The following is a 26,239-nucleotide window of genomic DNA, read 5'->3' on the forward strand; positions in this document are numbered from 1 at the left end:
GTTGTCACATTGAAATCGAGTTAATAATGATCATAACGATTTTAGTTAGATGTATTACGTTCCTATTCTCCTTGACAAGTTTTCTTTCTCTAGAAAACTCCTAGGTGTTCAAGTGTTGCACCCGATTATATTGCAACACTTCCTTAGGTTAGGTTATGAAGGGTACGTTCACACAAGCGTAATAAAATGGTGATCTCTTCGACAAACCGATGAACTGTTCGCCGAAAAACCAAATTGTCTATACGTATGTTCGCTTGATGTCCGTAAAACAATAAATAATTACTGTATAAGTAAAAATAATAGTTAATATTTTTCTATCGTGTGTTTATAAAAATGTTTGTAGATACATCCAAACACGTCGTCGTTATATCGTTCGACGTTAGGGTGGGATCACACAGCGCGTGACGCGTCGCGATAACCGTGGAATTACGGTGTAAAGTGGTACAGTAGACGTGCCGTCTGAACCGGTATTGCGCGTATAGGTTTGTATGAGCGTCATGCGTCAAAAGAAAATTGGTGCTACGCGTCTCATCAATCTAACAGCGCGTCGGTATCTATTATTTGTTTATCAATGTATCTATTTATAATTTTTCATACATTGAAGTTGATTAATAGTTCATACATTGATGAATAGTTATTTAAAGATGCTATAAGTAATAAAATTTATACATTTATAAATGTTATGTAATTGTTTATAAATATAATGTGATTCCTAATATTTTTAAAATGTTAAAATGTATAATACTTTAAAATAAAAATATATATCAATTGAAATTTTTTTTACATTTATACTATACTGGTATTAGTAACCTTACCAAACAAGTATTCTTAATTCATAATTTGTTTTTTGAGCCAAAAAATGATCCAAAAGTCAAGAAATACATTATTTTGAAAACGGACAGTTGACTACACTGCATATACTTCATGTTGATTTAAGCACAATAAGCAGATATATTATGTATATAATCATTACCATTATGCTTGTGCCATGTGTCACAGATGGTCTCGAATGTGTTCCAGCATTCCTTGGGTACTATAATGTGATAAAACCCAGAAAATTTTAATTTTAATGCGTATGAGTTGATCAACAGATATTATTCTGTTTATGAATATTATAAAAAGATTTGGCTTCCCAAGGAAATTAATAAAACTACTTAAAGTTATCCAAAAATACATGACGATTTAAGCAAAACCAAATATATTACTAATTCATGCATTACATATTTTGTATACATTTAAAAAAAGACACCACGATTAGTAATTAAATATATATATATATATTAATAATAAATAAAGCTTAGAATTGTACACATATTTATATTTTTTTACACTATTTAATTTTTTTGATATACCACTAGCGAGTACGAATACCAATCGAATCGGTCTATATTGCGGTCAAACTAGTCGAAATCAAACAGTATTCGTGGAGCGAATTTACAATTATTAAATTTTTTCATATAAGTATTCAGGTATCTTCCGCGCAGATAATATTAAGTTACTATGATGCAATAACCATTAAAAAAACAACGACCTAGTCCTGATTGGTCTTTAAGTAATTAAGAAATAAATTGCAATTTGTAAAGTAATATATCTATTTCATAAGGAAAATTAATTAACTGTAAAAATTACCATTTCAAAAATAATTTTATCTAACTTTACCATAATATATATAAATACAGTTATAAAAAAAATTGAACTTTTATCAAATATGATAACTATTTATCATCAACTAAGATATTTTGTAACTTTTTGATGTGGATAAAAAATAATGCCTATAACCGAATATATATTTTATAAAACAAATATTATTATTAGGGAAACATCATCGAAATGACAATTCATATATTTTTTATTATTCTTAAAATAAAAATTTAGTAAGCATAATAATAGTAAATACAATTTTTAAACTCTCTTAACGTTGCAAATAATTAATTTACATTTACTTAATATAAGATTCTTTAAAAATATATATTTAATTCAAATGATTATGTGAATATTATGGAAAAATTAATACATCATGAATGAAATCACAAAAACTTAATATGATTTCGTAGTTAAAAAAAAATTACTAAAAAATAATAATTACAATGCAACAATAATTGTTATTCTAGAATACATCTAAACCTTTTAATGCCGCCAGTTCAAATAAAACTCATATTAAAATGTAAAATATACAGAGATAGGTACACTAAATGGCCCAACACAACAGTGAACATCTACAGCTTTAATTGCAAAATGGTATTTTCCTCCAGCAATAATCTAAAACAATTTTATTTAAAATTAAGTTATATTCAAAAGTAATAATAAATACACTTACATTATTTAATGAGCAAATCATTGGTAAAGGAAGAGCATCGACTTTTCCAATTTCTTTCCAAAAAGCACTTCTAGGAATATCTGTAGGTGATTCTTTGTAAGTGAATATTTGATAGTTAGAAATTTCAGCGTGTGTGTTGTTAAGATCCACATTCCAAGAAAGCACTATGGCTATAATAAAAATAATAAAAAAAAAATAATAAAAAAAAATAAAAAAAAGGTAAACAGAATTTAACATCAATAATATACAAATACCATTTGTATTTACAGATACATTAATGGTCATTCTTGGTGCAGGTGGAATTTTTTTTGGTGTATGAACATATTTTGATAACGGAGGAGCAGGCAATTGAGCAGGATGCTGTAATATTAATTTATTACCACTCATAAAATTAATTAATTAACATTCAACACCAAAAAATTAACTGTAACTATACTTTTGGTATAGGAATAGCAGGAAGTACAGGTTTTAATGTTCCATCAGAATTAGATGTAGATATTTGACGTGTAGTGATAGCAACACCACGCTTAACAGATTTCATAACAGGGTTTATAGGAGAACTTTGAATTTGTACCGACTTCAAAATCGATCCAACCTGTACAGGCTTTAATTTCTGCCCAACACATACAGATTTTTGTACTAAATTGGAAGTCATAACTGAAATTATAAATATTTGTAATTACAATGATAATATATAATATACTCCATTACACATAAGATCAACGGTCTATCGTAAAATACGGGACTGTAGATATGGTTTACTGGTACACTCACCACATAAGCGAGTGCTTAATGAGCGCTGTTACCCATTGAAAATGTAGTAAAATTAGACACATATCCCTTCCATCACTGACATACATTTTTTGAGGTAAATAAACTTGTTATTATATATTGAATATTATTTTAATTTTATATCCATTGCCTACCAATCTTCACATTTGTATAGGTATACCTACTTTAAACTTATGGATATTTTTTCTCCAAATGTTGTCCGTTTCAATATAGACTCATAATGTATCCCACTGCATAGGATCAATAATTTTAAAAAAAATAACTAAAATTTTTGCTAAAATACAATTCACACATTTGTGTACGTATTTTCTGTAATACCACTATAGTACAAAAAAATAAAATATTAAATTTTAGCATCATAATACGCATACATATTCGTAAACAAAGCTGCTTTGTCAAAATGCAAATCTGGAAGATATTTTTTTTATATAAATATACACTGATTCCATTACTATAATAACATAAAGGTCATATTGCTAATGTGGTAATTGACCACGATTACAACAAGCAAAGTTTGTGGTTGTTTATGTAATAGTGTGGTAGTACTTTCTTCGAACCGGAAGTATAAATATTTTCTGAATCGACTAAAAAATCGGGTATATATACTTTAATTGTTTAAATATTATTTGATATCTACGATAGCAGATAAAACCAACTTAAACATATATGTAGGTTAAAAATATTTGTAGCTATTGATCACGAAATATAATATAAATATATGATAATCACAGTATTAAATACTTTGATTAATTGTCAAATAGAAACATATACAATACTATACAACACGTTCCTCACCAAATTGCTAAATAACAAGATTGATGATTCATTTTTATTAAGTCAATTAAATTTCAAAGTTAATAGCCACCACACTCGTAACAATCATTAATTCTATATTCCTCATTCTTCTAAAAAGTTTACGTCATACGACCCCATAAATATTTTAATGTCCTCGGGAAATAGTTAATTATATTATAAAACATTGAATTTATTTTTATTATCATTGTCGTTGTTATTATTATTATTGTTGTCATTATCATTGTTATTATAATTATTATTATTATTATTGTTCGATTTATTAATCTTTTCATTTTTTATTGTGTTATGTTTTACTATTTTGAATTGTATTATGTTATTGTTATCTTACAAATATATTGTGAACTGGACTTTTGTCCGTATAAATAAATAAATAAATAAATAAATAAATAAATAAATATTAAAACAATAAAGTGTCAATAAGATATTAATGACTGAGCCTATCGACAAACTTGTAATTCTAAAGAAACCCAATATAAGTTATTCAAAAATTTTGTGTTTAATTTGGTATTTTTTGTTTTTTTTTTCACCTAAATATAACTGATATATAAATATGGTAAAAGATATTACCTATAAAATACAACTATAACAACATGTTTACATAAACAACTTTCTAGCAACTATAAAATAGTCCACTCTTAACATGACATAACATTTTATACATAATTAATTCAAATTAAACACAAATAATACTATACATAAATTACATAATTAAATATCATTTGTTAGTGTATGTTTTTTAGCGTTGGGATATTTTTTCCTGTAATCATATATGGTCTGTACAAAAATTGCTTTTGTCTTCGTTCTTAGTAATTAAATTATTGTAATCACTAATTAATTTTATTCCACGTTCTGCTGCATCATTAACAACTTTTAAATTTGTAAATTTATCAAGTCCTTGTAAATAATGCTGATTGTTTTTCCATAATGCAGGATCTTCATTTAAAAAATCTGTTTTAATGTTAAACCTATGAAATAGTTTAACTGATGAGCTGTTGATAAAATCACTTATACATTTACATTTGAATAGGTTCAAGTTTTTAATATCAATGGTGAAACAATTAATATTATATTCACCGGTGTCAATTGTACTTAGTGCTTCTACCATTTTTTTCATTTCTGATAGTGGAACGTTTATATCAAAAAATGCAAGTACTGCTGTTTCAGGACTTAGGTACCAAAGATGTCCACACATTTTTTTTAATGTTATTAATGCAACTTTTTGATCTATATTTTCATACTCTTGTAATTTTTAAATAAACATAAGATCTTGGTATGGTGCTTCAATTGTTATATGCGCTCGAAACAAACTTTTTATGTAAATAGAAACAATAAAAATGCATGTATCTTGACATGCCTTTTGTTGACGTGGCGACATTTTGAATTGATTACGAAAAATGAATATTTTTAAGCAGTATATTGCCTTGGCCATCCACTAAGCATGATGGGAAGCACCTGGAATACGAAATGATATTCCACGATGTGGAGTTCCTCCGAGAAAAATAATCCTAAGTTCTAGAAGTTCCCTGTAATCCTCACGAAATTATTCATTTTTCGAATTATCGAGAGGGAACCCCTAAAAGTTGTTCGCGCCCTTCACATAAAATTAGTACTGGTAGTCTTTCCACTAAATCTTTACCGGTCAATGAAGGTAACATTTTTTCATCCCAATGTAAAACGGATTCTTTAAATAAATCTTTATTAAAACTTAAGCGTAGTTGTTCTGCTTGCAGTTTTCGTACTTTTTCACGAACTTGGGGAATCGATGAACGGTTTATTACTAAATTATCAACATTATGTCCTAATGCCTGAGCCGCGTTAATTAATACATGAGTTGTATCTCTATCGCTTACCTTGCATCTATCTAAAACAATTACAAGTTTTTTGTTGATGAATATTGTTCTTCCGCGTTTATTAGTTGAAGGGCCGACTTCATAAGATTCTTCACACATTTTCATAATAATAGAGTTATTGGTACCTTGTATGTTTTGGCCTAACTCACAATATTCAGGCAAACTTTCTTCTGTATCACTTGAAGAACATAATTCCACAGTTTCAACTAAAAGTAATAAATTATATTAATTAACATACGACAAATTATAAAAACACAGAGTACGAAATACGAAATACTTAAGATAGATTTCATTTTTTTTTCATTCAATTTTATTTTTTTTCAGATTCTTCTAATTGTTTAAAGCGTTTAAATTATCTTTTTTGACTTATCCAATCGACGCCAATCAATGCTCCTGAACGACCTTTTTGTCTCTGAGTTATTAAAAACTGTTTGTCTTTATTTATAGTCATTATGTCTAATGCATCTGCATGGGCAATGTCGAAAAGTTCGTCAAAACATTGTACAAACTCATTTTCATTATTAATTTGAGTATTTGTTCGCCAATTTGAATTTTTCTGCAAACTTCGCCATGTATTGTACAACTCTTCCAACAGCGGTACACAATTACGAACTTATCTAGTATGAATTCGAGCTTTTTGCCAAAATATTAATGTTTCGTCAATCACTAACCGCACACTTTCACGTAAACTTAACTTGACTTCTCGAATGTTAAAAAATAAGACCGATAAAACTTGTTTGTTTGATGATAACTTGCATCTAACAAGTTGATGAGAAGTAGTACCTATTAAATAAATACTTCTACGAATATTGATTTTACTTTGCATTTTTAAAATTAAAATCAATAAGCATGTTTGTCGATGGTGTGTTGACGGTTCTAAACTGAGCTCTGACGAAAATGGTCGAATCGAATTAATATAAACAACGCGTCTAAAAGCGAGTTAATAATAAACTTGTAAAGATACGCATAACATTCGAAAACTACGTATTGTCGCATTACCCAGTGTATTAACTATACATATTACAAAAAACGCCTGCAGGTCAACGTCGCGATAACGCGTGTAGGTTTCATGTCTGCGCAAGTATAGGCATGTTAGAACATGTCTAATTAATATTGTACAGCTTTGCAATTATGTGTTAATTTGTAGCGTGAGTTTTAACAATGTTAACACTGGATAATTTAATAGCTACTAGAAAATTGTTTATGTAGTCATGTTGTTGATTTTCTTGATACAAAGTATATTATGTACAATTGTACAAACTGAACATGTAAAATACAACAAAAATTGAGTTTTTTTATTTTGTGATTGAATGAGTAGTTGCATGCAAAAAATACAAGTAACATTTATTATAGTATATTTAATTTAAAAAATATTTTTTTTTAATACTTTTTAGCCTATCTTAAATATTTAAGGCTGAAATTACAAAAATCGAAAAGCCCACCCTTCTTTGAACTTTAATCCTTTTGAGGCACGCCTTAGGGTTGAACAATTATTACGAAACTTTACACAATTTATTTTATTATAGTTTTAAACAAATTTCATGGGTAGCCCAATCTTCTATAATATTATTTTGCAACGATTTTATTTGTAATCTTGTACCGTTACATAAGTTCGGTGGTTGAAGATTACGTAATAATGTAATTGGAGCACCAATTTTTAATTTTAGCTTATGAGGAAGAAATCCCGAAGGAGAAAGAGAATTAAGAAATTCTTGTAGATAATGAATAGCATCATCTGTTGATGTAACTGTATCAATAGATAGATATTCACGTGAGTGTCCATAGAATTTTAGAAGGATGATATCATTAATTTCTCCTGCTGTTACATTTCTGAGAGAGATAATAGCTCTTTCACATAACCACTGATAAGATTTATTGGACAGATTAAAAATATCAGGATAAACTGTAGAAATCAACTCTTCCGCGTTATTGACCACCCGTCCAATAGTGTGATTGACAGAAATGTAACCATTTTCATTTTCTAAAGTTCCATTTCCAATTTTCAACAACTGTGCTGAAAAAATATCGTCCCCTCCGCATAAATAAACTCTCATGTTTATTCGCAAATAAAGTTTTTCAACATAGTTCTATATATGAGAAGATTTTAAGCAAGCATTAACGACATCAGCTCGAGTACCTTTAGGGATTACTGGTAAGGTTTGACGGAAATCACCAGCGAAAACAAATGTTATGCCACCCATAAACTTATTATTACACCTAAGATCTCTTAATGTTCGATCAATTGCTTCGATATGTGATCTATGACTCATTGTACACTCATCCCACACAACGAATGAGGTTTCTTGAAGAATTTTTCCAAGAGGGCCATTTTTACGAATCGGACAAACGTATTCTGTATCAAATAATACATTTAACGGTAACTTGAAAGTCGAGTGAGCAGTTCTGCCGCCACTAAGGAGAGTTGCTGCTATACCAGTTGAAGCTACTGCTAATGCAACTTCACCGGAGGATCTAATTTGAGCCAACAACAAATCAATTAGGAATGATTTTCCTGTACCACCCGGATATTCTTGCATACTATTTCATAAAGTATAGGATCTTTGTCTTTGTTTGGTATCTCGGCAGAAATAATTTTATCAATTTCATCTGGCTGAATTTTCGTTTGTAACCACAAAAGAATGTGGCAGTGTGGCAAACCTCGTTTTTGCCATTCAACACTGTAAACATAACAATTTACATCACCGAAAATATATTTATTTTTTAATACATGCATAAACTTTTTTAGTTTGAGATGAAAAACTCTAGAGATTATATCGTGTCAAACGACTTTTGGTCTTGAAATAATTCATTTTTTATTTCCGGCCATTCCAGGTTGCATGTGAAAGTAATAAATAAATCTGGACGGCTAAATTTACGAACAAAAGTCATGACATCCTGATTTTTTTCATGCATGTAACGTGGGGAGCCAGTAAAATAGGAGGGAAGAATTACTTGTTGCCCCACGTTATTAGCATTAATATTTGCATCATTGTTAACAGCATCTCGGAGGTGAACATATCATCCGCACGTAGTTGTTTTTGATGGTTACGAATAAAGTGTAGTCTTTCAGAAATCATTTTTGCTATCATATCTACGGCGAATTGGCTGAAAAATGTTTTGTAATAATGTAGATTATTTAGACTTGTTTCTCTAACCATAAACCTCTAAGAATAAAATTGCATGCAGGAGACAGTTTTTGTTCGATTTTGGTTATTTTTCTGTAAAATATTAACCATCTTCGCCTCTAGTATATATCAATGGATATTGCAGTGCATCATAAGATCTATTCAATTCGGAAACTCGACTCAAGTGTCCACTCCGACCGTGCAGAACTATATCTCTGGGACCTTTATCTTCATTAACTAATAATACAGCTACTTCATCGATGGTAGGTGCATTATATTGACCTCTGTGTTCATCTTGAGGAACTCTGTCAGCATGAATAATTAAATTAAAGTTTTGCAACTCATCAAAAGACCTCGACTTCAGATTAGATCTGAAGCTCTGTATGAAGTGATTATTTTCACGCAAAACTGTTTGCAATGATTCAATGCTTTTTAAATTTGGAATCATATTTGTTCGAATAGATATTTGATCCGACTCTGACATAAAATATATTTGTAAAAATTTAGCATTATTTCCAATTTCGGGTAATAAACTACCTATTAACTAATGCACTTGACCCTGAATTTTAAAAGAGGGCATGAAGTTCCCTTCAGCTATTTCGTATGCTCCAAACGATGTCATTTGAAACAGAGTATTATACCGTCTAGAATTATCAAAGAAATGTTTTGATAGAGGGTAAGAATTATCAATTAAACTTTTAATTAGGTCTGGAAGATCCTCAAATTGGCGTAAAACAACTTTACCGTAATAGCAGCAAAGTCCATAGGTTTCATCTTTCCGTTTTTTTGCATGGCACTTAGGACATAATATAGTCATTCGTCCAATTTGAAGCGCTTTAATATTTAAATAATCAACTCGGATTGATAATTAAACGAAGATTTCATACTCAAAGCGTTACGTTGCTCCTGTGCAAGTGTTTGAGAACGTTCTGGTGTGTTATTTTGATGTTTTCTGTTATACATTCGAGTTGCATTGGCAGTTCTTCTGCCAATGAGTGCTCTTTGTGCTCTCGGCATGATAATGAATTGGCCACTTACCCGCAGTAGGTAAATAGATAAAATACTATTTGCGGAAAAACGCGTTTGGCGTCAGGCGGATCGTAACACTATTAAATAATAGTGTTGATAAATACTATTTATAATCGATGGTAACACGTTTGTTGGCAAGAATATTATTACATAAGAGTATTTTTCGATAACGCAAAACGTGATCGGTATTTTCCATACACTTCTTATAATATTAAAACTATTATTAATTTCGACAAATGTTTTTGGACGCGCGTGTACTATTGATGAATGTCAATTAAATAATTTGATGACCTGTTAGATATCTAACACTATACAAAGGTCAAGTTACAGGTAGCTGTAAACCCGCGGCCCGCTTACAAAGCCGCTAACACGCGACTCTTCTACAATTGATTTTAATTTTTTATGAACTTTTTTACTGACAAAAGTGGTACTAAAACCTTCAGCAGAGTGTCGGGTTTCAGCCAAAAAAAATTTCAGCCAAATCGGTTCAGTAGTTTTCTCGGTTAGCGCGGTCTAAGAAAAACCCTTACAATTTTATATATAGTATAGATAAATAGATAGATAGATAGATAGATATATTATTTGATTAGATTTTTTCAAATATAAAATAATAATTTTCACAATTTTTTAAATAATTATTAAACATTTAGTAATTTTATAATTCAAATTATATTTTTAAAAAATCAATCTTATTCTGAAATAATATAATCAGTGTTTAGTTATACCTAGTTATGATCAATAACTTTTTACGTTTTTAAAACATTTTTGCCTTCGGGCGCCGGGGAACTTCTGTTCATTTTTTTTTTTTTCAATTAGTTTAATAACTTCTTTTCATTTATTTTCAAAACCAGTAGCTCAGAAGAAAAAACATGCTGAAATGAGTGATAGTGATAATTCTGAATGCGACGGTGAAAAAAAAGCACCATTGCGGAGGAGTGTCGAAGTTACACCCTCGACTTCTTTGACTACTGAAAAATGTTTTGAAAATGACTTAAGAGAATGGATTAGACGATCTTCACATATGACAGCAACACAAATAATGGAAATTTTTAAACTTTGTTGGATCCCGTCAAAAAACTGCAATTTTACTAAATAAATAAACTACAAGAATATTTAGGACTGATTGGTTGGAAACATATTCTTTTTGGCTGAAATATTCTAAAAAATTAAAAGGCGCATTATGTTTGTATTGCGTCTTATTTCAATCAATAAATGTATCAGTAGTTTTAGGATCATTTATTATTAAACCTTTTACATGTTATAAACATATACATGAACACTGTAAGAATCATATAACCAACCAATGGCACCACAATCCTGTTAAATCAGCAAACAGCTTCATAGAAGAAATTCCTATTAACATTAAAATGGTGTCAGGACAAAAAAATAATAGAAGAAAATAGGAAAATTATTATATATGTATTATATGAAACATTCAATTTTGCGGAGTTCACGGCTTATCATTGAGAGAAAAAATTCGGATGAAGGTAACTTCCTTTGACTACTTCAAATTTAAATTAGTATTTTTGTTTATTACCAATAATTCAAATAAAAACTTTTTTCAAATAAACAAATTATTTATAGGGATTTTTCAAGCTCTACTTCATTTTCAAATCAAAGCAGGTGATCAAAATCTCAAACAGCATTTAGAAGAAGGTAAGAAAAATGATGCTACTTATACTTCTCCACAAATTCAAAATGATATAATTCGGTTATGTGGAATGGTAATCAAGGACTACATTTTAAAGGATGCTAAAGAGGCTTCTGCTTACAGCTTGATGAAAGATGAAAGTCAAGACGTATTGTGAAAATACCACCTTTAATTGGCATTCGATTTTTGATGAAATAAAACAAGTAATCCGTGAAAAATTCCTAGGTTTTGTAGAATTTGATGCAATGGATGCAAAAACAATTGCTTTGACAATAGACAATTTTATTACAGACTCAGGACTTGATCAAAAAAAGTTCATTGGACAGGGTTACGATAGCTGTGAACCATGTTGGGTAATGATAATAGTGTACAATCTATTTTACGAAAAAAATACACACATGCATTATATTTCCATTGTGCAAGTCATAAATTGAATTTAGTTAATAAATGATTTAAAACTTGTACCTGAAATTCGGAACACTATTGCTACAATTAAAGACATCATCAATTTTTTCCGTAAATCAACTTTAAGACGAAAATATGTGCCCCACATTCCTGCGTTTTGTGAAACAAGGTGGTCTTATAAATACAAAAGCATAGCACTTTTCAAACAGAATTTTATTAACACTGTTAATGGACTGGAAAAATTGTCAAAAGAAGACAATTATGTAACACAAAAAACAGCATTTCAACTGAACAATGCGGTAAAAGATTCAACATTAATTTTATGCTTAATCCTTATATCAAAATATTCAGCTTTACTAGAGCCTGTTGCTAATGTTCTACAAGCAAAACATTTAGATCTTTTCTCATACACTGATCACATAAAAAAAATTCTCAACATTGTGAAAAACAATTGTAGAAATGCTGAAGATGAAATTGAAAATCTTTTAGCAGATTCTCAATCATTAGCGCAAATTATAGGAGTTACGTTTCAGAAACCTAGAGCTATAGAACGACAAAAAAATCGCTCAAATCCGCCATCGATAAATGAAACTGAGTTTTGGGAAACATCACTATTGATACCGTACCTAGATTTTTTTATATCTTCGATAGAACGCCGATTTCACGATGAAAATTTTCCATCTTCTTCACTGTTTCTATTACATCCTGAAAATATGCTAAATACAAATATTCAAGATTTTAAAAAGAATATAAAAATTTTTACCGACTATTACAGTTTACAAAACTTTAACGGTGAAGCTGAGTTAAGGTAATTGGAAAGACAAGCAATTATCAAATAAAAAACTTGAATCCCTTGATTTGTGTGAAGTATTCAAAGAAACGGGCTCCTTTTTCCAATAATAAAACAAGTTCTCCATATTACCTTAGCACTACCATATACAACAGGTATGATTGAAAGATCGTTTAGTACGCTTAAAAGTCAAAACGTGACTGCGTTCAACAATGCCGGAAAATCGTTTGAATGGTAAAAACTAGAATGTGTGTAAAAAAATATTTAACTTATAACTTTTATGAAAAATTATATTGTAAAATTTTGTTTAAATTTCATTTGCAGGTCTTTGTATGTTAAGCGTACACAAAAAATTAGTTTTAGAAAAACAAAAAACATTTGAGGAAAACATTTTAAATCGTTTTGCTTTGGATTCACGACGTTTAGCGTTGCTTTAAAGTTTAAAGTTGTATTAGATAATATGAAAATTAAGTTAAGATAAAAATAAAATTTATATTATTAATAAATAACTGTAAGATAAAGTTCATAAAAATGTGTTTTCAATGCATACGTGCCCTACCCATTGTATAGAGATAAAATGTATGTGATAAGATAGGTTTTTCATGTTATGCTCACTGTCATAACTTGTTATTGTTGATATAAAATATTCAGCGGTATCTCACATCGCACTGTACCATATGCGTAATATTTTTGATATCCAATATATTTCTATGATTGAAGAAATTTTTGTTTTTATTTTTAAATTTAGTTCACTACAGTTATTTTATATTATATTATGTTATTTATATTTACTATTATATTTGAAGTTTCTTGTATTTCTTTTGTTTTCGAAGGTTTAATATTTTGATTATTTATTATGATAAAGTATTTTAATTGGAGTTAGGTCATAGTTATTTTTACCTAAAAAATGATTTTAAACGTTTTTTTTTTTGTTTTTAATCTTGTTCTTAAATATGTTTTTTATTATAATATATACATTTTAACCTTAAAAACAGATATTGAAAACTTCTAGAATAAAATAAAAAGATTTAGAAATGAATTGTACTACAATTTTTAAAAGTAACAATTCATTCATTGAAACGCTAAGAAATAATAATAATTTTTTTGAAAAAAAAATGTAGAAAGATTATTAATACTATACCTACTGATAATTAATATACATAAAATTATTTAAGAACTTAATCTAAAAAAGTCCAAATATTGTTATCAAATGATATGTGGTATGTCACACCGCACTGTACCAATTACTGTTTATTTTTTCAATGTACCAGTTCGGATTACGAATATACTTATATAGATATATTATAGAATAACTATTTGAGTTAATAATTAACTTTCCGACATGATGGTAACCTTTCGCCACTTAGTGGTACTAACCACACCACAGTTAATTCATAAATCATCAGATAGCATGTAAAATATCAATATTTAATCTACCAATTTAACTCAGAAATATACAAGAAATATACGAGGAAGATAAGTTTTTATCTACAATTGTAGTTGATGATAAATCAATAAGGGTTTCCGTTACAGTTTCAGTCTCATTAATGGCTTTAATTGGATCAGGAATATTTTTGCATTGGCTAGAAAAGTGACCAGTTCGGTGGCATTGGAAACATGTTACTATATCATCAGTGATAAATATTCTGAACGTAGTGTTATCTACAGTTACGGTGATAGAATTAGGTAGTTTGGTCACGCTATCTTGATTTATGTATATTTGTCTTCTGAAACTTAGTATGTGTGAATATTGCTATGTAGCGAATCCAGCTTTCATGTGTGTAATTTGCGACGTAGTTTTGATTCCTATTTGATGGAGAGCATTTAATATGAGTTGATTGGGAATGGTAGGGTAAACATTTGATAAAATGATTCTCTTAGAAGCGTTTATCAGTCTTCGAATAGGAATATCAATTCCATTAATATGAATTGATGAATGAGTTTTTAGTAAATTATCCATAACGGCTTGGCTGTTAAAAGAGACGCAAAATCTGTTATTGGAAATACATGAAACAAATATGATATTCTCAGCAGGTATGATTTTACTGATTGCCGATACATATTCAATTTGTTTAATGTTAATGATAGAATTGAGAACAATTGCTTGGTTCATTTTCGGTAAAGTAGTACTTGAAGCTATCTCTGCAAATTTTTGATTGTTAAGTGTGTGTTGAGGACTGTTGATGTTGTTCATATCGTTAGTGGAAATAGGCTTATCGGCCATTGTTGGGATATTATTTAATTGGTGTTACTAATGCAATAAATATAAACATATTACCTGCACGTTGAGTGTACGGGTGCGTACTGCTATCGAAAGCTATAAATGCGATAATATGCGAAACAGACGTATGGCAAGGTCGAGCAGTGAACACGAACTGGATAAATAGTTTGTATGAATAATTATCACCGTTTAGCTTCATATATAATTTTGAAACTTATACATAAAAAGAAAAACAATATCTTTCCTGGGATATATATATATATATTTTTTTTTTTATTAGGAAGCTTTGAATATGTACAATTTATTTCGACATTTAGAGATATAAGTACAATTCGGTATTTACAATAAATTATTTATTTAAACAGATAGACCAGTCTAGAGGATGAAGGATAGAATACGATTAATTATGGTTTCGGAATGGGAATTAAGGATAGATGGGGGAGTTAACTGGATGTTTTGAGATTTTAAAAAGTTAAATAGAATTAAACGATTATGAGATAATGAAGGACAAATGAAGATAATGTGGGAAAGATCACAAATTATTTCCTCAGGATGTTTAGTGCAATAAGGAGAATCGTTTAGAGAAAGTATATAGGAATGAGATGGGAGTAAATGATGACCAACCCGTAGGCGATTAAATTTTATAATCGACGTTCTCAATAATTTTAGATTATCGAACCAAGTTTTTTTTAGTATACTGGGAACAATACTTTTGTATTTAGAGGCAAAATTAGCCGGTAGATTATTCCAATAGGAGGACCAGAGATAGTTAATATGTTGACGCAGAATTGGAAGGAAGTAGGTGGAAGGGATTTTACAAGGGAAAGGCAAAGAGATAGTAGATGTGGACCTAGCCAGATTGTCTGCAATTTCATTTCCAAGAATGCCCGAGTGACTGGGCACCCATTTTATATTAAAGTTATTTTGATTAAGAGAGAAAAGAATACTCTTTATGCGGAGGATAAGTGGAGAGAGACGAGAATTGAGAGGATAGCTAATTAACGACGGAATACTGGACATTGAGTCAGAGACGATTAAAAAACTGTTAGAGGGTAGGGAGAAGATAAGTGTGAGAGCTTCAATAATGGCAAAACATTCGGCAGAAAAGGATGAAGTGGATGGGGTTAGATTGTAAGAATAGGAAATATATAGTTTAGGGATAGTAAAAAAATAACCTGCAGAAAGAGGGGAGACGGATCCATCAGTGTAGACTAAAATGAATAAAGGGAAATTGATGCTAATATAATCAAGAAAAAGGTTGTTGACAGTGGAAGGAGGAAGGAATTTTAGCCTATCCGGGAGAGGTCAAGGAAGCAAGGGTCTTAACAGAGGGTAAATATAAAAGAGAATCATAAGAAATATCAAAACAAGGGAGTAAATTTGAGCTAAAAATATATTCAGGGAAAGAGGATAATGAATTAGCAGTGAGTGAGAGAACAGGAAGTGATTTTTGAACATAGCGCCAGTTAAGAAATAGAGAGAAAAAGGTGTCAAAAATGATAGAGTTAGAGTTTGAGAGGGATTTAAGTAGAAATTTTCCTGCTAACCAGCGACATCTAATATTAAATGGAGGACAGACGGTTTCAACTTCGATGGCTGGAGTAAGAGTGGATCTTAGGTAACCCATAATGGTTCTGAGGCAAGAAGATTGAAATTTATTAAGTTTGTTAAAGACAGAGAATGACGTTGAACCGAAGAGAAAACAACCATAGTCGAGTTTTGATCGGATTATCGATAGATATATTGAAAGTAATGAAGAAGGGTGAGATCCCTACCAGGTACCGGCAACAGATTTAAGGAAATTAGACCAGTTGACAAAGAATTTGGAAAGAGAGGCTATATGAGGAGACCAACGTAGTTTTGGATCTAGAGTTAATCCGAGGTAGGTGACCTCGGGAACTAAAGGTATGATAGTACTATCAAGGAAGACACTAGGATTTAGATAATGATGTCGAGTAAAGATAACAGTTTTGCACTTTCCAGGGGCGACCGTAAAGAGAGAACGATTAAGTATGTCGTTAAGATCCATGAGAGCTATGTTTAAGGTCTCGATAGCGAGATTTAAGGATTTGTTGGTAGAAAAAATTACAATGTCATCTGCGTAGATGAGGAACTGGTGGTCACGTGAAGAGAGATGTTTGGCGATAAAGTTTATGTATATATTAAAAAGAATGGGACTTAAGCAACTGCCTTGTGGGAGACCAGTACAAGTGGAGCGAGTATTGTGAGAACCAAAACGAGAAAAGAAAGAGAGAGACCGGCTAGAGAACAAAGAACGAATTAGGTTGCACAAAGTAGGTGGTAGGTCTAAAGAGGAAAGATGAGAAATTAGAGTAGGGATATGAACTGAATCAAACGCACCTCGAATATCGATAAAAGTAGCGACCAAAAATTTTTTGTCGTTGAAGGCATGATAGATATGACCAGAGAAGATCGAAAGACATTCGAGTGTACCTCTGCCTTTACGAAAGGCAAATAAATTATCAGATAAAATTGCTCCAGATTTAAGCCACCAATCTAGGCGTGATTTGAGCATGTGTTCGAAAATTTTGCATAAAGCTGAAGATAGGGCGATGGGACGAAAAGAAGAGGTAGAGTTTCCTTTAGGTATTGGAATTACGCGAAAAGAAGACCAGGATGAAGGAAGACGTTGATAGGACATCATTAAGAATGCGGAGTAATACTTCGAGTGCGTTAGGAGGTAAGTTTTTTAGCATAAGAGGAGAAATGTTATCAAGACCAGATGCAGATAAATGACGGGAAGATATAGCATTCATTAATTCAGACAAAGAGAAAGGATTTAAGAAAACATGAGGTTGCAAGGGTTGAGTAATTAATTGTTGATTATTTTCGTCTTCAGTGGGAACGTAGCAAGGGGCAACCTTGGAGCAAAACATATCGAACCAATCATCATTGATAGGACGAGGAGAGGGAACAACACATTTTTTAAAGAGTCTGGCGGTGTGCCAAAGTTGGTGGATAGTAGCAGATGGATTTAAGTTGGTACAAAAGTTTTTCCATGCTGTGCGTTTTTCTTTTTTTAAAATCCGTGCTGTTGTCGCACACGATTTACTATAGGCAATAAGATCAGCCATAGAACCTGAACGGCGAAATAGTTTAAAAAGAGATGATCTATTTTTGACAGCCTTAGTACAAGAAGAATTCCACCAAGGAGGGGAAGGAGGAAATGTATTGGAATAGGTTTTTTTTACTGGAATTGAGTTGATCGAGGCTTAGTTTATGATATCGATAAAGGTAGAATAACAAATAGTTGGGGATGTTGTATCTTGTATATAAGAGATACTATTTTGAACATATTGAGAAAATGCAATCCAGTCGGCTTTATTAAGATTAAAATATGAGGAGTTAGAGAAAGAGGATTTTGCAGACTGGTTGAGAATGGGGGATGAGGGTTACGAGAGTAGTTAATGGTGATAAGGATAGGGATGTGATCGCTACCATTAGGGTCATCCATAGTGGACCACGTTGTATTCCAAACCAGATCAGGAGACGAGAAGGATAGGTCGATGACTGAGTCATTAGAGCCCGAGCGCCCGATACGAGTACAGTTACCGTTATTTAAAATACATAGACCAAGGGAGTTGACAATATCGTAGATATGAGTACCTCGGGGGGAAGAATAGGATGAGCCCCACGAGGGGTGGAAGGAGTTAAAGTCACCGCATATTAAAGAAGACGGAGAAATCAAATTGAATAATAATTGCCATAGGTCCACAGAAATATAAGTATCGCCGGGAATATAGCAGGACCATATGGAGAGAGATGGAGAAAAATTGGACTTTAGTAATTCAACGCCAACAATGTTCACTTTTTTTTCAGTAAAACGATTTTTTGTAACCGGATCCAGAGTAATCAGGCTAGATTTTATGGAACTGTGAACCGCGATAGCAGAACCTGCATAACTGTCGAGCGGACCACATCTAAAAAAATTAAATTGAGGTATATTAAAGGCACGAGAAGGAAGTAACCATGTTTCAGAGAGTATAGCAATGGAGCATTTATAATGAGCAAGTAAGTTCTGTAAAGAAGTAATTCAAGCAGGGAGACTTCTAACGTTCCACTGTAAAATGTTTAGAGAAGGAGAAGAGTTATAACTTCTTAGAGAAGACATTACTAAAGAAAAAAATAAAAAAAAAAATGTAAAACTGAGAAGCGGGAAAAATATTATGTAGGAGATAATTATTATTGAGTGATGTTAAATTTAGGAAGAGAGAGTAAAGAATGTATCGATGATTCAATTAAGTTCTGAAGTTGTGGAGGTGAAGGGAGTTAGTAAACTAGGGGAGTTAATCAGGGATTCGGATAATTTAAGAGAAAGTGGATGGACCCAAGAAAAATCGTTAGGACTTTGTTTAAGTGGTTGCGAATTTTGATCATAGGTATTAAGGTAGCTACCATTAGGTAGAGGTGATAGAGATTCGTGAGGAATAGAAAAATGATTTTGGTGGGAGGAGGGGTGTGATTTGATTTTTTTTTTCTAGAGTTAAAAAAATGATGACTAGGGTTTAGATTAGGAAAGTCATCAGTTGTAAAGGAAGTCGGGACAGATGTATTTACGGCTGGAATAGACTGACTATTTACAATATCCGAATATTTAAAAGCGGAGGTGTGAAATTTGTTTTTCTTAAAATCTAGAGCTTCGCGGTATGATAAATTTTCGGTTGCCATGATTTTCTTAATTTCCTTTAGAAATAACCATTCACGGCAACTATGGTCGGTGGCGAGATGAGGAAGATTACAAAAAATACAATTCAGGTTCGTAGTATGGGCCGACGGGCAAGCATCGAAGGAGTGGTCATCGCTGCCGCAATGACTACATCTCGGTTTGCTGCGACAGAATTTTTGAGTGTGGCCAAAACGGAGGCAACGATTGCACTGAACTGGAGACCTTATACTGGGTTGGACGTCGAAGAGCATATTATATATTGAGATGTGGCTTGGAATTTTCGGAGATAAAAATTTGAGTTCGACAATACGTGTTTGAATTATGATACCGTCTTTTTTTATTGATATGCGTTTAAACGCTTCTACTGGCATAGAAGACTGAAGACCATCAGGGAAGTCATCTTCAGAGAATGTATTATCTAATTTGATAATTCCGAATGAATATATGAGCGTAGAAGGAATAATAGCCGTAAAACCGTTATTGCTCAAAATGTTGGAATTTAAACAAATGTTGCCATTAAATACGGAGTTGAACGTTATTTTGATTTTATTTAAGCTGGTGGGCTTAATGTTGGTAATGCCTTCAAAGTTAGAGGAGAAAAATTTTGAAGCCTTGAGAGGGTGCCAGTTACCAAGATTTTTACCTGGGTCAACACATTCGACTAGAGTAATAACAGGACCAGCGTAGTCATGTGAAAAAAGACGTAACCGTGATTTGATATTATCGTTTGAAAACGTAAGTTGATTATCGATAGAATATGTAGACGACTTGTCTGCGATCAAAGTAGAGTCGATAATAATTGCATGATTATCGGTTATATTTGTGCGTGAGATAATGGCGGTATTTGTAGTGTTATCAGTGACAGAAGCAGTTGTGTGATCGGTTGTAGAGGAATCTATATTCATATGCATGCTGGACGACTCATTAAGAGAATTAGATAAGGTGTTATCGTATTTAAATGTTTGGCTGGGCATATTTAGAACAGGTTGATTGTTATAGATTTGCTGTAGCGTGGGGGGAATAGGACTATTTGGTGTTGGTACCTTATTACGATGAGATGCTTTCTTGTTGGTCGCTATGGACCAATCATGATCAGTATTATGTAGTCTGGCATTGAGTTTTTTGGTTTTTCCTGTTGACTGGTTTTGGCCATGCGGCGGGTTGCCACCGCCGACCGAAGACGACGCCGACATAAAGTTTAAGAATATACGAAAGCAGAACTAAAATAACGGAGCGACAAGTAAATTAACGACCTTATTCGACGGTTGACTTATCGCAACTGTTCCTGGGATATATAATTAATATATTTAAAAAAAATAAATGTTAGACATAATATTAAATATTAAACGATTACGACACCAAAACCGTTATATGTAGAAAATAAAATAGACAGTGACGAGAGTGATAAACATCTCTCACTCCATATCTACTTATAATTGGGTCTATATAATGATGATGGTAACCTTTCCTTACTTAGAGGTACCTACTAACCAACACAGGTAATTCATGCATCATCTGATAAAATCATAACAAAAATATCAATATTTAATATTATTTTCATTTTCTACCAATTTTAATCAGACATGTACAATGACAAATTAATATATATTTCAATAGGAAATACAACAAATTCAAATTAATTTGTAGATTTTTTGAGTAACAGATCCTACATTTAAAATTAATATTTACTTTTATAGGAGTTGAATCAGTAGCACATTCAACATTTTTTTAGTACGATGGTTTAGGATTTATTTTTTTATCCAATACTTCAATGACATCATTCTTATCATCACTAGTAATATCCATAGCTTCACTGAATTGATCATGTTGCTGTGAAGAAGTAGTAGCAATATTTGCTTTTGATGACTGCACACAACTATCCTGGAATTATAATATATTTCTTTAAATAATTTATATAACTACATTTTTTTAGTTATCAATTTACCTTTTCTGGAATTAATACTGCTTGTACACCTACATTTTTTGTACTTATTTTTGGCCTAGCATTTGGATTGGTGTGCAAATCATTCATATACATGCTGACAATAGATTTGAGCTCTTCACATTTTCTTTCTAATGATGTATACATTGTTTTCAAAAATTTCGTTTTTTCCAAAATCGTTTCAAATTCTTTGCGGTAATTACCATAACCAAATTCATCTGCCATAACTTCAAGTATCATTTTTTTACAAATAATTTTAAATTGCTAAGATAAAAATTATAGCTTATTTAAGTTATTATTAAATAAATATAAGACGATATTATGTCACAAAAATTGGCAACTGCTAACCATACTCCAATTTGGTTAATACATTTTAAGTAAAGGGGATTTTAGTAATAAGGAATATCATAAGTTAATATGTAATATATAAAAATTTTAATATTACAATAATGGTGCATTGAATGTTTTGAATAATATAAGAATAACTAATTTATCATTTGGGGTCATAATTAATTTAGGATTAAAATTTAAATAAATTAATACTCAACAGCGAAAATTAGGAATACATTGAAACCATTGTACATAAATTTAGTAAGAGCAAGTTGACCGCTACCAGTATCAGTGACACATAACATAAAGAAAATTTCTTACAGCAAAAGTCATATGGTTTTCATTGAAACATTTCAATAAATGAGGATTATCATCATCAGTCTTTTGGCTAATTCCATTCAAAACATTTTGGGTTTCTTTTTCATCACGTACTACTTCTACATTTTGTTTAGTTGCATTATCAGAAATGCTATCTAATCCAAACACTTCAAAATTATTGTCATGGGATAATCTACCTTCTGACCCTGCCATTAAGTGTTCATTAACAGTTATTTTAGATTTTTTAATCTTATCACTGACTAATGTTTCATCTGATGATGTTCTTTTTAGATCATATGTTAACTTCTCAATGGAAGAAGAAGATATGGAAGTTGATTCATTGAGAACATTTAGAGGTCTACCTGTAAAATTCATAACAAAACTATATTAGAAAAAAAATTAGTAAAATATATTAACAAATATCTAGTTAATCTATGTAAATCAATTAAGTTAAATAAAATAAATTAATAATAATGATCAAAATACTAATAATTAATAAATGACATTCATAAATATAAGACAGAATATATTTGAATCTTAGAAATCAGTATAAAATATACAAGTGAAAGTAAATAATGAGTTATTACCATCAATTATTCTTAAAAAAAAAAAAAAACCTTACAGAGTTTGCAAATAATTTTTGAAGACACTTAGTGTAATAATTTTAAATAAATGAATTAAATAACTAAAGTAACACATGCAATTTAAAAAAATTTAGTGATGTTTTTGTTTCAATATTATTATTATTAACATAATATAGGTCTAACTAATAATTTATTCTACCTGATAAATACACATATTAAAATAACAAGACAAAATCAAATTTAGGTCTAAACATAAATAAATTCAAAAGTGTATAAATATATTTTTACTAACATAACTCAACAACTCTGGAAGCCTCTAAGTTCTATGCAAAAATATATTAGACTCATTAGTACTTCTCAATAATTCAAATTATTATTTAATCTTTGTTTAAGCTTATTTAAATAATAAAATTCCACCATTTTATTGTTAACATACAAAATCTTTTTTTTTTAAAATAGTATTTCCCATAGATACCTCATGTTGAACAAAATTTATGTAATAATTGTACTATATATGAGTAATTGTACTATATATACTATAGCATGCTTAGTAGATAAGTTTTTTTCGTGATATTAACAATAATATTATTTTAATCGGTGCATTAAAGTTCATAAAAAGAAAGTGCTATTAGTTTCCAAAAATTTTAAACGATCACACAAGGATAATTTGATAAGTTTTTTAAAAAATTATTAAATCATATATAATTCCAAATATTTAACCATACATTGTCCCATAACCCAAAATAATAAAAATTAAACTGTTAGGTATAGCTGAACTTCGATATGTAAATGCAATAATAATATGTTAAACAAGAAATACATGGTTAAAAGCAGTATCGTGTTCACATAGTTCAAAATCAATGAAAATGAAAATATAATTATTAATAATAATTTTTTAAAGATGGATAAAATATGATTGTCAACCGGATAGATGCCTCATGAGTTCTTGATGGAAATGAAATAGGTAAGATGAGGCACAGAAAATGGTCAATAAAATCTCAAAAGCTAGGTATTCGTATGCTCACATATACCAGTGGCTGGAATACACCAGAAAGATAGTTGATAGAAAACAACGATAAAGTAGGTATTGACTTACTGTTGGCTGTAGAAGATTCAGCAACAGCTTCAGGCTCCTGTGGTTTTTGTGCATCACCATTTTTTTCATTGGCTGCAGGAATTGCATTGGTAGAGCCAATTGCAGATGCAGCAGCCGAGTTGGAGCAAACCAATTTTGAAGACGCTGCGGCCTTCCGAGACCTAGTGACTGTTCCAGTATCTTGAGAAACGGCGGTGGTTATAACTCTATTAGCGACATTAATGACGGTTGCACTAGCGGTGGTAGCAGTAGCGGTAAAAGGTATAGTTATGATGTTGGCGGCAGGAATGGGCGACTGGCGCATCAGGTAAGATAAGTTGAGATAACGGCTGGACAAACTTCGGTTTCGTTGTTCCAGCAGAAAGCACAAATCGTCGGTTAGACAACAGGTTAGCACAGACCGATGGCTTAAACTGTCGTGTTAATCAATTTCCGAAAGTAAATGAAAAGACTTACGAGTAAAAAAAACGAACGAAGATAGATATGTGAACAATCGAGATTTCGTTACTGAGCGGCAGACCACGATCCAATGACAGCGTTTATCAGCGATAGATGCCAGTGTTGCGTGCGACGTTGCCGTGCGCGTGCGCGTTCGTCCGTCGAATAGGTACACGTTGACGAACGTGAGCACACAAAACGTTGCCGGCGTCCCGATCAAACAGACAGATGCAACCAGTTGGCTGACGTTTGAACCGATATTACGGTATGCTATGCATTTGCTAGTTGTCACATTGAAATGTCACAAAAGAAAGTAACTTTTAACTTTTTAACTAGTTACTGCCCATCTTGGGTCAAAAGATTGATAGAAACTTCAAATTAAAAATAAATAAACTATTTATAGCGAACTAAATTTAGTAGTCCATTTTAAATTGGGAACATGTAATTTTCTATTATTAAAATATTATAATATGTAGTAATTGAATTTATTAAATTTATAAATTATAGGTACATTTACAAACTTTAGTTTACTCGGCTGAAAATACACAAATTTATCCACTAACAGGTATTTATTAGTAATTTAGTTTTATTAATTTCGATTATGGTATTTAACACATTAGTGGACAGTTGAAATTTTCGGAGGGAAAAAAATTACTTTCATAAACGCACTAAATTGCTACTGCTATAGTAATATCACAGATTAAATAAAATATTAAAATTATTATTTATTTAATTTTTTTTTTGTTTTACTTAATCTGTGGTAATATGATTTTTCCTGTGATAGCACTGTTCCATTATATCGTTATTTAGAACTACGTACATCGATGTACTGCTATAGTAGTATAATCATATTTCCTAAACAATTAAATAAAAATAATAGTAAAATAATTCAACTCAACAGGGTTTATTTTATATAACGAATTTTGAAAGAAAAAATTATGAAAATACAGTTTTATCAAAATTGAAACATTACAATATAAAACAATGAAATCATTTTTTTACGACATAACTTTGTTCGAGATGTTCAATTGAAATATAATATAATTGTATTTTTAAACGTTCTGAGAAATTCAAAAATTATAGCTATAGGTAATATAAATAACTAAGAATAACCGTATACCCATCAATATTTGTCTATCAACCAGTCTCACGAGTAGCACGAGTCGAAAATACAAAGACTTAAAGTGAACAACTGGTATTTACTTATTCGATTATGAAGATTAAAAATAGTATTCCTCCATCATTCCTTCGTTCCATGAAAATTATTCGAAATATTTTTTCATTCGATACACATTTCAAGATCAAGAATTTATTGTTTTTAAAATGAATGAGATATCACTCGAAATAATCTTTCAGTTATATAATCGAATTATTATTTTGACAATCGAGATTTCTCGATTACGCCCATGAATACAGTGCCCAATGTTCTGAAGTGTAGCAGGGGGACAGTAAGACATGCTTTTTCATATGAAATTGTTGAAATTAAAACTGCTATAACAGTACTGTGTTTATTTTAACGATTTATATTCTACTTCTATAGTAGTATTGATTTATGTACATCAACTTTTCAAATTACTGCTATAGCACGAATGTGCTAAGTTATTTTATTGATAGGTGGGTCGGTAAGTGATTGAATAAATATATTTTGCTCCTTTTATTAAAATTGCTTATTACGCCACTGAGTTGTAATGCATGGATACATTTGAATAAATAATTATTAAAAGAAAGTAATACTATTATATATATTGAAAAAAATTGTAAATGATAAATATTTTTTTTTGTCAACATAAATATTATTTGTTATTTTTTAGTTTTTAATAATTCATCAACATCAATAATAAAAAACTG

The 26,239-nt window shown here is 30.7% G+C and overlaps 3 protein-coding genes and 1 pseudogene across 4 annotated transcripts; 1 reads left to right on the forward strand and 3 right to left on the reverse strand.

Moving 5' to 3' along the window:
• Positions 1-1,921: 1,921 nt before the first annotated feature.
• LOC112679238 (activating transcription factor 7-interacting protein 1-like) lies at positions 1,922-3,189 on the reverse strand (the record flags this gene model as incomplete). 2 transcript variants are annotated; one of them, XM_025548955.1, is given in 5 exon segments in its annotated part: positions 1,922-2,259; positions 2,318-2,487; positions 2,572-2,677; positions 2,754-2,974; positions 3,092-3,189. In XM_025548955.1, coding segments are annotated over 4 exon segments (597 nt in total). In that variant the 5' UTR covers positions 2,973-2,974; positions 3,092-3,189.
• Positions 3,190-5,481: 2,292 nt separating this feature from the next.
• LOC112679220 (ATP-dependent DNA helicase pif1-like) lies at positions 5,482-8,312 on the reverse strand. Its single transcript, XM_025548939.1, has 2 exons — positions 7,991-8,312; positions 5,482-5,981 (listed from the first exon to the last, which is right to left on the reverse strand). The coding sequence occupies exons 1-2, from the start codon at positions 8,310-8,312 to the stop codon at positions 5,482-5,484; spliced, it is 822 nt and encodes a 273-aa protein (XP_025404724.1).
• Positions 5,824-25,135, reverse strand: LOC112679237. Its single transcript, XM_025548953.1, has 6 exons — positions 24,410-25,135; positions 23,954-24,291; positions 22,277-22,635; positions 21,629-21,889; positions 21,373-21,564; positions 5,824-5,981 (listed from the first exon to the last, which is right to left on the reverse strand). The coding sequence occupies exons 2-5, from the start codon at positions 24,255-24,257 to the stop codon at positions 21,412-21,414; spliced, it is 1,077 nt and encodes a 358-aa protein (XP_025404738.1). The 5' UTR covers positions 24,258-24,291; positions 24,410-25,135; the 3' UTR covers positions 5,824-5,981; positions 21,373-21,411.
• On the forward strand, positions 11,826-14,465 carry LOC112679221 (annotated as a pseudogene).
• Positions 25,136-26,239: the final 1,104 nt, after the last annotated feature.

This window comes from Sipha flava, unplaced genomic scaffold, assembly GCF_003268045.1.
Source record: "Sipha flava isolate LNK unplaced genomic scaffold, YSA_version1 132_pilon_pilon, whole genome shotgun sequence".
Lineage (NCBI taxonomy): Eukaryota > Metazoa > Arthropoda > Insecta > Hemiptera > Aphididae > Sipha > Sipha flava.